A 13,252-nucleotide genomic window follows, 5' to 3' on the forward strand; every position below is an offset into this window, starting at 1 on the left:
GTATTTGTATAGAAATACACAAATAAATAGGTATATATGCATGAGGCTGAGGGTACCTTTTAATTTTATGAATTACTGCTATTTATATTCATCTCCCCAAATTCTGAAGTGATGATAAATAGATGAACATTCATCAAGGTTTTTAGCTTGAAGAGCCAAATCTTATTTACTGACCTTTCAAGTTTCAACTTACTCCGCCTGTTCCCTATTCAAAGGAATTCTGTATTCTACAGTAATACAGAACACAGAATTGAAACCCAGAATGCTTTGAAGATGAAACCCAGAATGCTTCATAGATGACACTTTCTCTTCCATTCTCTTTATCACAAATTATTTTAGATAACAGTGTTTTATTTGTCTTGCATAGGTATGGATGTTAGAATCACCAAACTTTAAAATATTTTTAAATGCACACCAAGCCTGTAAGATGCTGTAATTCCCAAGCCAAACACTTCACCACGGCCAAAGTAAACACTGAGCAGAGACATCTCAATTGCTCTGCTGCTGAACAAACCAAAGCAAGAGCTGAGAGCCAAAGGAGCAGCACATCTGACACGAGCTGTGCAGCTCTTCCCGGAGTGGCAGCTCAGGATCATCCCTCAGGCTGTCTGACAATGGTGGTAAAGCCACATCAACAGCTGTGTCCTTGTAGCTGTACACAAGGCATTGCACATCAGCTTTTCTAAGGCTTCTCCGCACATTTTACTCATGTAAATTATTGCAAACTGCTGCAATTTTTTTTCTATGTAAAGATTTCTATGTGCTCCACCCTGCCCAGTCATTCCTTCCCTGAATTACTGTAGGAACAGAAGGGACATGTCAAAACACAAGTGTGAAATAAATAAATTCCTAACCTCTACCGTCCAAAAGTCTAGAAGATGTCTCAGATGGGATATTTTTGGAACATGAAAGAAGCGCTTTATATTTTATTACATGTTAACAAAGATTTAAGAAAGACCCATAGCCTTGCAAAAAAGAAGGAAAAAAAAAAGTAAAAATCAGTCTTCTATTTATTGCCAGGGCATTTAAAGACACACCAGTCTGCCATTACCATGGGCCAGTGAAGTGAATGATCCCCTGTCACATACCATCAAGTCTCACGGTGCTGTAAAAATTCCACCTATTTCCTTGACAGTCTCAATTACACTGGAGCATAACCACTCCTTTTCAATAGAGTCAAAAGGCAGTTTCAGAAATCCGGAGACACTGGAGTGACACGCTGAAGTGGAGAGGTGAACAGCACCTCTGAGTGAACAGCCTGCTGAGAGTGGGACGAGACTGCTCAAAATTCTTCCGTGTCTGTGACAGCAGAACATGTAACTGATGAATTTCTGTGAGAGGTCGTTTGGCTACTGTTCAAATGTCTGAAATACTGTAAAATTTGCAAAATCTACATTTTCAGGTAAGCCAGCCAACCCTGTTCCTGTCTTGGTGCCAGGGCCAGGTGACCTGTACCAGGTGCTGGAGGCAGCACAGCTCCAGTCATCCTCAGCCTTTTCCCTTTCTAAAACTCACCCACAAAATGTCATCTTACAGAACTGTTTAAAATATTACAAGATCTTCAGGGAAAGTGTGTCTCTCCCTCTTCCCACTAGAAGAAAACCAGCCTGAATTGTTATAAACCAAATTAACTGATGTGCTACAATGCAGTTGGTTTGGTTTCACATCTCCATCCACAGAAACACCAAGGTCTGCCCTGCAGGACTCCCTTTTGACCTCCTCCTTTCACAGCTGTATTTAGCTTCCAGTGATCTCCATGAACTGACAGGAAAATCCTAATATATGTTTCTCTATTCTGAGTCTGTCAAAAACCCTGTGATAACAGATGGAATCACTACCATGGGTGTAATTCCAGGGGAATGAAATTAATGACTCTAAAATACTTCAAACTCAAAATTTAAACAATAATTCAGCATGAAATAAAATTATTACAGAAGAATTCCCTTTACTGGGTCATTTGGTAAGTGACAAAATCTCCTTGGGAACAACTGTGGGAGTGATGATATATACATTTAATATTCAAATTACCAAACACCTGTCAGTTCTCAATGTTTTAGATGAGGTTTCACATGAGTAAACAGTAGCTTAAAAATAATAAGGTGACATCCCCAAGACAGAGATCAGAAAAAAAGCCACAAGTAGGTCAAAGCTGGTCCTGATTCTGTCAACATTCACCTACTTTTCCTCAACTGCTTCAGAAAACAATAAGCAATCCAAACCTAAAGAACATACAGGCTTTGCTTCTGCAGCAGGGGCAGAAGGGAAGCTCAGCTCAGCTTACAGGCTCGGGTGAGGATGTGAATGCCCTGCTGGCAAAAGCACGGTGCAAGTTCTTGATCCTGACTTTTCAAGCGCAATCAATGAGCAAATATGCTCAGAAAAGCACTCTGATACCTTGAGGTATCTATAATAATTGAAAAACCAAATCAAATGGACTTTCCACTTCATAATTAAAATCTGCTTTTAGTTAAGCTCTTAGGTAGAACTCTTACTGTCTTCAATTAAATCAAGTGATCCATGGTAAAACAGATTTTTTAAAATATCATTTTTGCTTCTCAGAGTGGCTGTAGGACATTCTCTTTTAAACAGTGGTGCACAAAGACTGGCAGAGTGCAGGATCTGGGCTGGTCTTTAGTCACTGACACAGAAGGATTCCCCAGCACACACAGACACTCCCCTCTGCACACACAGTCCAGATCCACAAGGAAAAGATAAAATTCTTTCCCTGCCAAATCACAAATGGCAACTTTCAATGCCTTTTAGATTTAAACCTGAAGAGGGTTCTAGCAGATCTTAATTTCACATCCTTTTGTTCCAGCTCATCATGTGAATATTCACTGGTGAAGCAGCACTGGACAGAGCACTAATGATGCAGGCCACGGGCCCTTTAAATTAACTGCAATTATTATGTGGGAGCTTCTGCCCCCAACAATTTGAATTTAGACATAAGAATAAAGTAGATGCTAATCATTACTCACTGCCATTTCACTTTAAAAGCTGGGTATTATTTTTATACTAGCCTTGGTTGGTACTGTGTTTGGTAGTTGGGGTTTTTTTCATTTCCATATGCTGAACCACAGGAAAACAAAAAGCACTAAACCCCACTGGTCTTTACCTGTACATTACATTTACAACAACAACTGTGAGGACAATGACTTAGAAGACATGTGCCCAAAGATAGCTGACAAAACTACTGGCAGATCTTCATTTCTGGGTCTATTCCTATCTGTCCTTGAGATTGAGATACGAGCTGTGACTTGAAAAACGCAAATTGATCGGGAGAGTCCCGACTTCTGTCCAAAACCAGAAATAGTATCTCAATTCCCCTTGCGTTGTTTTGACTGTCTTCACTCTGTTTCTCTTAAAGACTGAGAGCAGGTCTGAGGTGCCCCCCTGGTGCTGGGACAGCCCTGCACACAGCCCACGCGTGACCTCGGGCAGCGCTGCGCGCGCACGCGAGGCACACGCGGCTCCTGGACCTGTGTGACCCACAGCCCTGCCCCGGCCAGAACAACAACAGAAACAGTCGTCCTGCTTCATCACCATACCCACCAGCTGCAAACCCACGTCAAGGTCTGGTCTTGACTTCAAACACGTCAGGGACAAGAAAGCACTGAGAGGCGCAGGAAATTCTTTTCTTCATTCTACCAAAAACGCTAGGCTAGGAATTGATACAATTAAGAAAGATGGATGGCAAGCAGCCCAGAAATAATAATGCCTTCTCTTCCTTGTCCTGAAAAGAAATCCTCCTTCCAAAGACTGCTCTGAACGAGCCAAGCAGAACTTACAGAAACATCCAAAGAGAAGTTATACTGCAAGATGAGAACAGCCTTTAAACAATGCTTTTGTCCTGTCGCTATGCAATCTCTGGGGGGAAAAAGCTCTAATTGAGGCTTTCAAATAGTCTCACATGGGCTGCCAAGGGCCTTTAAAAACGAAGGCAGGAGGAAGCCAAGCAGGCCCCCAGTTAAAAGGCAGAGACACACTTGTGCTCAGAAGCCAGTGACCTGTAGCTCCACTCCAGACAGGAGTGCCCTACATCAATCAAGGGCTTCAGCATGGACTGGGAGAGAACTGTTTCTGTATTTCCTGTAGTACACCTTAACCCATTAGGAACCAAAACAGCTAAGGCTGAGCAGAATGGCTCTCAGAGAAAGCCAGTCCCCTGGCCCAGAGCACGTCCAGGCTCCCCTCCCTCACCCCCAGAGCACACACCCCAGCAGCCGAGCACGGGAGGAACACTGCTCCTTGCTGGGAGCTGCCACTGCCTTCCTTGTCTGCTATTCCAGACAAATACTCTTCCATAGTTACATGAATTTATATCAAACAATAAAGTGCATTACCTGCAATAGCCAACTCCACACACACTGCCAAGGGAGAGGGCAGAGTCAGTCACTCTTCAGAAAAAGCACAATAAACGAGCTCAAGCCCTGAATAAGTACTTGGCCACCAGCTTCACTGGTCCCATTGAGCAAAGGCTCTACCCTGACACCTCTCGGGTGGGAAAACCAAGCAAACCCAGAGAGCAGCACCTGCTGGTACCTGGGAATGGAGACAAACTGCTGTGACCAGGAGCAGGCTGAGGATCAGCACCACTCCAAAACCACAAGGAAACCCAAACACCACTTTCACTGGTGAGCAATTTCTTTTTTTTTTTTTTTTTTTTTTTTTTGCAGGGCCTAAAATGTATTTTCAAATAAAAGAGAAGGGAGGAAAGAAAATCCTCCTCTAAAGTCCAAGGATTACTACAGTTCCCAGTATATTCCACTTTTCAACAAAATTTCCTGTAAGAGTTTTTGAACAGAATGCTCTGAATAACCTCTTCTTTTTTCGAATTACACATAAGTACCATCATATAATGTTCTAAGAAAATTAAAGAAATAAGAGAATATGTATTTTACACAATGATTCTGCTATAACCATTCTGATGTTATATCCAAGAGCATAAAGAGCATAAAAATTCCACTCACACACAAATGCTTCCAAGCCTTTCTAGAAAAACACCACATCAGGAAATTAAAGAAAGATACTACCAGGACACACTGATTCTGCCACAGCCCTCAAGATTAAAGCTCAAATTCTTACTAAGCACTTTTAAAGACTGTACATGGCCATGTTCCAGAGCTGTAGCCATGGAAGTTGTTTCATATCAAGGCTGGTGTAAGTCTGCCTTCATTTATCCATCACGATTGCATAAGAAAAGATGATGCAGCTTTAAATACTGAAATGAAGTCCAGATTATTCTGGTAGGTTTGGTGGATTGTTCTGGTGCATTTCGAGCAGCATTTTGGTACCTGGCTGTCCTCCCCTGCAGCTTTGTGCCCTCCTGTCCCCACAGCAGCCTGAACAGCACTCACTTCACACACCTGAGCTCACCTGAACACGACTGGCATTTTTCCACAATTACTGAAACCCCCTCAGGCAATCTGTAGCAAAACTAGGAACTGTGAACCCAGAGAACTGAGTGACAGCTGCACTGATGAGGCTCTCAGCAGATGCACAATACAAAGCTGAACTTACAAGCAGCAGCACCTCAGTGATTTTAAGGCCTCTGCGACCATGGGCAAGTTGGGGATTTCCCCAAATGAGCCCCAGTTCTGTGACCCACATGCTGGAATCAGCAGTGTTCACAGTTTGCACCCACAGGCTGAGCCCATCCATGTGCCCACAGGACACACCTAGGATGGCCACGAATTTCCAGAGAGGAGATGACTTTGCTCTTCTCCAGGTTCCTCCTGCAATGCACTATGGATGGAGCTCCAGTGATTTGCACAGGGAAACGTTATTTATTTTCTGCAATTTACCCCTTGGCTCCAAACACTACTGTTTTCATTTAAGCATGCTGTTGGTAAGCTGCACTTTATACCAAGTACTAGAGACAATGGCAGAAAATAAGAAAAATGGGGAGAAGTGATGAAAAAGTCAGAAAAGACAGTGGGGAAAATAAAAATTAAATAAAATATATGACCTATGTTATTTTTAAAAAGTACTGCTACAACAACATTAGCTTTTCTAACCCCTCTTAGACAGGTGATAACTATGGTTTGTACCACCTGTAGCTACCACCCATTCAGTGCCCATCCCATCCACTTTTTCCCTGCTACTGCTGATTATAAACAAATGCAACCATCAATAAAGAAAGCATTGATCCCAGAAGTCTCTATCCTTTTCATACATGTTTGTGCTGCCTGCCATCTGCCACTTTGATTTAAGCATCTCCCACCTTACTCAGGGGTCTGCTTTCACAAAACAGGTGCAGTAGTTACTCTGACTACCAATAAACCAAAACTTACAGCAGCTACTGGGAGATTTTCTAGCACTTAAAACTCTTTGTGGATTTTTAACATACCTTTTAAAAAACATTGCCAATTATATTAATGAACACAAATTCCACTTAAGCAAACTAGACACACCTTTGAGCCAGCTTTTCTCACAAGAACAGCTGCACATTACCTACTCCAGACCAGGAGGCAGAACTTTCCAGAGGATTAAAGATACATGAGACCCAGATACAACCATTACAAGTAATCAAAAAACACTTCAAACATATCCCCAAGGCTTCCTCCACTTCACCTGCCCAAAGCTATTCTTTCTATCCCATTGTTCCCTGAGAAATGAAGCAGCCCAGGCACATCCAGCAGCCTCCCCCCAGATCCTTTCACAGCCTTTATCTCCTGCTCTGGGGGATCCCACACTCTGGGCTGCACTCTCACACCTTCACCCCCCCAAAACACCAACAGCTCTGTATTGGATTAGGGAATTCAACAACTTAAATATCCTCTTAAAAAGAGATGAAAGAGTCAGGGGGAGAGGGAAAAGAACATCTGAAATGTGTATTCTGGAAAATCAATATTAGACTGCAGATCCAGTCACAAGCTGTAACATTTGCAGAATTCAGAGGAAAGAAGAAAAAACACTGAGTGCTACCAGGATCTAACTGGATTATCAGCATCCAGTCCTGTGTGGATACAAACAACATCAAGGTCTGCAGGTGCTGCACAGCAACTTGCATTTCAAGTGACCTCTGAAACGCTGACCTTGGCATAATTTACAGTGAACTAATTTATCCCAAATGGTCCTTGCCCAACTTTGAGAGAAAAAAATGCTATTCACATTCCTTCTTTCTTGCATCATGTTACAGGACAATAATGAACAACTCGTATATTACTTGGATAGAATTTCACCTAATCCCAACGTCTAATTTGAATGCAAGGAGTTATTATATCCATTTCATTTAATTCACTCCGTTTGGGAAACAGTCATTTAAATGTTAACAGAATTTCTCTTGTCAGGAAATTTGAAAAAAAAACCCCAACCACTCAAATATATAAAGCTTTGCAAAATTTCCCACATAGAAAAACCTGAATAAGGTCATTGTTCTACTACATTTCTTCACAAATAAGGTCAGAATCCAATTTAGATAAAGCAATCCCATAAAAAATACTGACACAGGGATCCAAGGGACCTGCAGCTCCTTCCATTGTGATGGTGAATGTGAAACCCCATCCCCACTCTACTCCGTGCCCATTGCCAGTGCTGCCTCCTTTGCCTTAGGCATCCTCCAATAACTGGATAAAAATGACTCTGCCTCCTTCTTATGAAATCAGTGTCTATGTGCATCAGACAACAGCAGAACTCGCTGAAGTAGAAGACAAAGAGTGCAAAACTCGTGGTCGAAGCGCGGCCCCGCGGAGCTGGGGCACCGAGAGCGCAGTGCCAAGAGCCCCTCTGTGCCCCCTGCTCTGTGCCCTGGGCACTGTGCCAGGGGCTGGACCACCCTGGGCCCCAGGGTTCCACCCCGAGCCCCTCCTGCTGCACCCCAGCCCTTCCTCTGGGGTGGGGGAGCAGCAGAACAGAGCCAGCACTGCCCCGCAGTAACAAAAATGTCACATTACCTGTTAATTAACAGAGAGTACTTCCTGTGGTCAACTACTGTCTTCTGCTAGCAAGTGAGGTTTGAGTGACTGGAAAAAGATTATAGCTTTAACTTCAGAAAAAACCTCTCCCACCAAAAGTCCTAATGCATTTCCTAAAATAAATGTCTATAGTTCAGCTTTTGCTAAACTTTTCTTGCTTACCAGCCTAGGCATCCTTAGTAGTACTAACTATGCCAAACATCATTGTGGTTTTCAGCAATATCAGATACCACAAAGGGAACTTCTCCTGCCACTTCTCAGACTTCTCTGAACCCATAACACCTTTTTTTCCTTAATACACAATCTGGCAATTTTGTCCCAAACACATTATCCCCACTGCTTCCTTGCTCAGCAGGACACATTCCTTTAAAGGAAAGGGAGATTATCAGTTTATCCTGGAAACGTCTTTCCTGCTGCTGTGCTTAGTATCAGCGCCGGGATAAAACCCTCTTAAAATAGTTCCAGGGTCCAGGCAACAATCCATTGTATGCAATATTCTTTTGGGTTTTATGGAGCAATGACTTTGGCATTTTCAGGCCTTTGCAGGCCAGGAACGAACAGTAGATTAAGGCTAAATTATTTCTGCCCTTAAAGTTATGACAGCCTGAACATGATGTCCTGTCTCAACACCAACAGCCAAACTGTTTGGAACACTGAAGAAAAAGGATTAGGTGCAAGTACATTAACCCACACACACAATTTCAAATGGGGTAAATCAGGAATTTAAAAAATATTAATTCAAATACTTTCTTCTATTGTCACTTGTAACAGCTTTCCCAGAGAGATGCATTTTAACATGGATTTGACATTATTAAGAGAGATTGCTTGGTTCCACAGTTTTTGATGAACGACAGTAACTTTTCAAAATTAAGAGACACAAGGAAGACAAGCAGAATTCCCGCACCCCTTACGTTCCTGTCCCACTGGAGTAGATACATCCCAGCCAACAGGACATTTCCACATTTCAGCAGCAGGGTTACCACCTTGAACCAGCAGCAAGAGTCATTATTCCCTATGTCCCTCCTGCAGCTGCAGAGCCTCTTCACCAATCCAGGAACCCTGCATGAAAACAGCACCAGCACCTCTTGCAGAGGGACTGAGGCTTCACCCCTCCTTTCAAACCTAGCAGCCTTGGCAGGTTCAATTGATACATTTTCTTAATTATCATTATTATTATTTTTTTAGGAATCCCACCAGATGGCAGCAGCATGTCTCCCCAGCAAAACTGGGAGCACTTCTCCAAAGGACAGCTCCTCATTCTTGGAACAGACACAAGACTTCCAAAACTCAGTCCCACTCAGTCTGAACCACAGGACACAGACAGAGCTTGTCGTTGACACTAAAATCTGGATTTTTTCAGCACTTTAGGAACATGAGAGCAGGGAACACTCCAAGAGCAAATCACTCTGGTTTTGGCAAATGAGGAACATGACTGGGTTTGCAGCAATTCACCAAGCCAGAGTGTGGGGAAACAAACCTGCAGGACCGGGGGAAAAGTCCCTGCACACCTGCCCCTGCTCAGCAACACCCTCCCCGTGCCAGGTGAGCAGGCAGAGCAGATGCTGTGCCAGGGACAGCTGATTTCCCCCAAGTGGTGCCCAGCTGAGCGAGGACGTGGCTGTGTGCACAGACAGCAGGGCAGCAGCGCCTGCCTGCAGGGGTTAATAACCAAAGTGCTGAAGCACCAGGCTTTGGCTCTTCCCGAGTGAAAAACTCCAGCAGCACATTAGCTACCCCGAAACATCATCGAGTAGCAGACAAATGAACTAATGACAAATGCTAATTCAACTGCCAAGAGAAAATCTCTCTGGGTGAGGTAATGGGAAGTGCAAGTCCGCACGCTGATCGCTCGTGTGATGCACTGAACTGAGCTGCAGGTCAGCTGTACCTCCCAACAAAGCAGGTGAAAGTCTTGTGCAAGTACCCCCACTCTCGATGGAATAACAACCATTTCCCTCAGAAGCACTGATGAAAACTTTTCAGTCACCTATTAGCACAAATAATGCTCAGACAAGGTACTGAGAAACAATGAATCCTCCTTCCAAAGTCACTCAGGCTTTGTGAATCCCAGGTCACGCCTGAACCCAAGTGCACATTGCTCATGCCCAAGCCACCTCAAACTATAAATACTCAAGTCAGTGTTTACTTTATCTCACATAGCTAAAATTCAATTACATGGGCATTCTTGCACATTTTGAATGAAACTAAAATTCAGTTTAATTACTGCTTACAGACCCCTAAATTGAGCCTGCCCTCACCAGCAGAAGTTAACACGAAATGCCAAAAGCTGAGCAGCGACCACTGAAATCAAACCCACGTGAGCAAAGAGGAACTCACTCCCACCAATGACACCCTCGGCCAGTGCAGCCCCAGCTCTGCCCAGCTCCCAGCTTCTGCTTTCAGCCAACACCCTCCCCCTTTGCTGTTTTCTCTTTCCCAAGCTGCTGTTACCTCCAAGCAAGGCTGTAGCTGCAGCTCTGCAGGCACAGTCCCCCGGGGCAGGTCCTGCCGGGCGGCCGCAGGTGTGCAGCCCAGGGCTCGGGATGGGTGGATGCTTTTGGCACTCTTTCCTACCTGATGTCAGTCAGACCCTTCCCTCCACACCTCCTTTCTGCCCCCAGCACTCTTAATGATATTATATTTAAATATGCAAGCGTGACCTTTCATTCTACTGAGTATCTGAAGCAGATCTCTCTCTGCACCCTGCTTTTTGGTGAACAGAACTGGGAAAATGAAGACCTGGGAAATGCACAGGCAAACGAAACACCGGTAAAAAAAGGGCTGATCTTACATAACGACATAAATTTAAGCAAAGACTGTAACAAATTAAGTTATAGAACGCCGTACTTTAAAAAATACAGAAACTGATGGAAATACCTTCAGATAATTTTTTACAGCGGATTCCTTGTCAGTTTTCATTCTTTTACACCCACTTTTTAATGCTGTACCACAGCCAGAGCACGGCAGTGCTGACTGCACAACAGCTCCCCTCCGACTGGCAGAACTCGGCGTTTAAATTAACTCCCCAGCTCTGAGGGAAGGCACACGAGAGCAAGCACAGCACTGACCTGCACCTCGCTCCTGCAGCTCCCTCGGCCTTCTCACAAAGAACCATTTTGCTACCAGCACCGGGCTGGTGACGCGTGGCCACCCTGAAGGGCTGGGCTGCAGGCACGAGGGGTTTTTCTCTCCTGAGGCCTGCCCTGCTGAGCCCTCTGCCTCCATACACTGGCACAGCCGTGGCCCGGCCACTCCTCTCACTGGAGCTGCAGCTCGGCCAGTGCCTAAAGCAAAACTCCTGGGGCACCCCAGAGGCTCGGCTGGGAACCAGGCAGGGGGCTGGGACACCAGGCACAGCTGCACGCTGCAAACTTTGCATTCGTGCTGCAGGAAGTGCACTGCAACACGCCTGCTCTCCAGAACAACCCCCTGCCAGCCTTCGTGCTTCCCAGGCACAGCTCGGAGTAGGGCACGCTGACAAACATTTATATACAAATATATATAGACACTGCTGCCAGCTTTGTGTCGGTGCTCCTGAAGGGCACTAATTACATACATGGCTCTAAGGTAGTCACAAAATGCATTAGGAGAGATTCCACTCCGCTGACAGACTCCTCTGAAACGCGGCTGGGGGATAAAAGGGCCGGAGGCAGAGCTGCAGCGAGGCAGGAAATCCCATTTCCATTTTTGAGAGGGGAGCAAAGTTCAGCTGTGCCGTTTTAGGTAGCACACAGCACTACCGCAGGTCAAACCGCCGTGAGACAAAGATCTTGACAGGTGACTGCACAAGGAAGACATTTTCATACGCTTTTCATTTCTGACTCTTAAGCCGGGTCAAAATGAATATTCTAATGCTCATTTGTTAACCTGAAATTTTAGGAAGCACGGCTTAGCTGCACACTCTAATTAAAGGTACAGAAAGGGCACAAACAAGCTGCATTGTCTCAGAAGAGAACGGCAGGGTGGGCTGTTAGTCAGAGGTGGCTCCTCACCACCGGGAACCTCGTTCTGCCAACGCAAACAAGCGAAGCAACTTTCTAAGAATGGAGAAGAACCAGCAAAAAAACTCTTAGTAAGCAGCTCTCTTGTATTCTGATTCAAATGACAAAAACAAGGATGAGTTATGATCAGGTAAAGAATGACAAGGAGGTACCGGTTCACTTTTGTCTCTACTCACCAGACAACACCAAAGGCTCCGTATCCGATGGGTCTGTCCGGCTCAATGTCCAGTTGCTGCTGTGGATGTTGTGAGTGCTGATGATGGTGCGCTTTGACTGCAGCAGCTGCTGCAGCCTGTACCTGAGCTGGGGCTGCTGCAGCCGGTCCGGGGGCCTGGCCCGGGGCCGGGGATGGGAAGTACGGCTGCTGCTGCCCTGGGTTCAACATCGCGGCGGCGGCGGCCGCGGCTGCGGCGGCCGCGGCGGCCGAGGAGGCATGCTGCTGCACGGGGTGCACCGCGGCCGCCGAGCCGGCGTGCAGGTGGTGCTGAGCATGGTGGTGGTGATGGAGGTGAGGAGGAGGGAGGTGAGGAAGGTGGTGGTGATGGTGGTGGTGGTGACCTGCTGCTGCCGCAGACGTACCGCCATTGTAAGCCGCCATCATTTTTGCGTTGGCCGTTGTGCCACAAAGAGACATTCAAAAAAATGCCCTTTGATTGGATAACAACTGGGTCAAGCTGTCATTTGGCCATAAAAATTAAATCTGCTACACTTTAAAAGAAGTTGGGTTTCATCATACACGGCCCACCTTTAAAAACATGGAGCTCCACTGGCCTTATCTCCTCGCGAAGCCAAACAACTCGGGGAGTCTCTTCATGTGTGCGGGCGCCAACCCCTTCCCCAGCATCCAGCCGGGCTTGGCTACTCCAACTCCATCCTTGGGCAGCTGGGGTGGGGCTGGGGTGGGTTTTTTCCTTCACTTTTGGTTATTTTTGTCGTTTTTCTTGTTATAAAAATTAAACACCGTGATCAATCCCCCTTCCCTCCGGAGGGAGGGCTCGGAGCCTCTGCCCTGAACACCCCGCGAGGGCCGGCCAGCCTAGCCCTGCCATTCCCACACCCTCTCCATGTGTCCCCCGAACCTCCCTGAGCCCGGGCACCTCCTACATCGCTCCCTCCTTCCAGACACCTGCTCCCTCCTTCCAGGCACCTGCTCCCTCACAGCAGCAACAACTCGGGAGTTTGCAACTTTTCCTTGAAGGCCTGAAACACACACAAGGACCCAGAGAAAGTGAGGGGGGGGCGCGCAGGGCGAGGAGAGGGGGGCGAGGGGGCTAAAAGAAGATAAAAACCGAAAGAGGAAGGGAAGGGCCGGGGCAGGACAGGGATCGCGGGGGG

At 45.9% G+C, this 13,252-nt stretch overlaps 1 protein-coding gene across 2 annotated transcripts in view; it reads right to left on the bottom strand.

The window, feature by feature from the left end:
• NLK (nemo like kinase) overlaps positions 1-13,114 on the bottom strand; it is a 37,412-nt gene extending 24,298 nt beyond the window's left edge. Inside the window, exons 1-2 of one of the 2 annotated variants that reach the window (XM_041425357.1) lie at positions 12,663-13,114; positions 12,094-12,564 (exon numbers count right to left, since the gene is read on the bottom strand). In XM_041425357.1, coding sequence (XP_041281291.1) covers positions 12,094-12,551 — 458 coding nt within the window. In that variant the 5' untranslated portion in view covers positions 12,552-12,564; positions 12,663-13,114. Of the gene's footprint in view, positions 1-12,093 lie in introns of both variants that reach the window. The other variant, XM_041425356.1, reaches the window with a different exon arrangement.
• Between the last annotated feature and the right edge of the window lie 138 nt (positions 13,115-13,252).

This window comes from Onychostruthus taczanowskii, unplaced genomic scaffold (genome assembly GCF_017590055.1).
Source record: "Onychostruthus taczanowskii isolate IOZ18803 unplaced genomic scaffold, ASM1759005v1 scaffold89, whole genome shotgun sequence".
Taxonomy (NCBI): Eukaryota; Metazoa; Chordata; class Aves; order Passeriformes; family Passeridae; genus Onychostruthus; species Onychostruthus taczanowskii.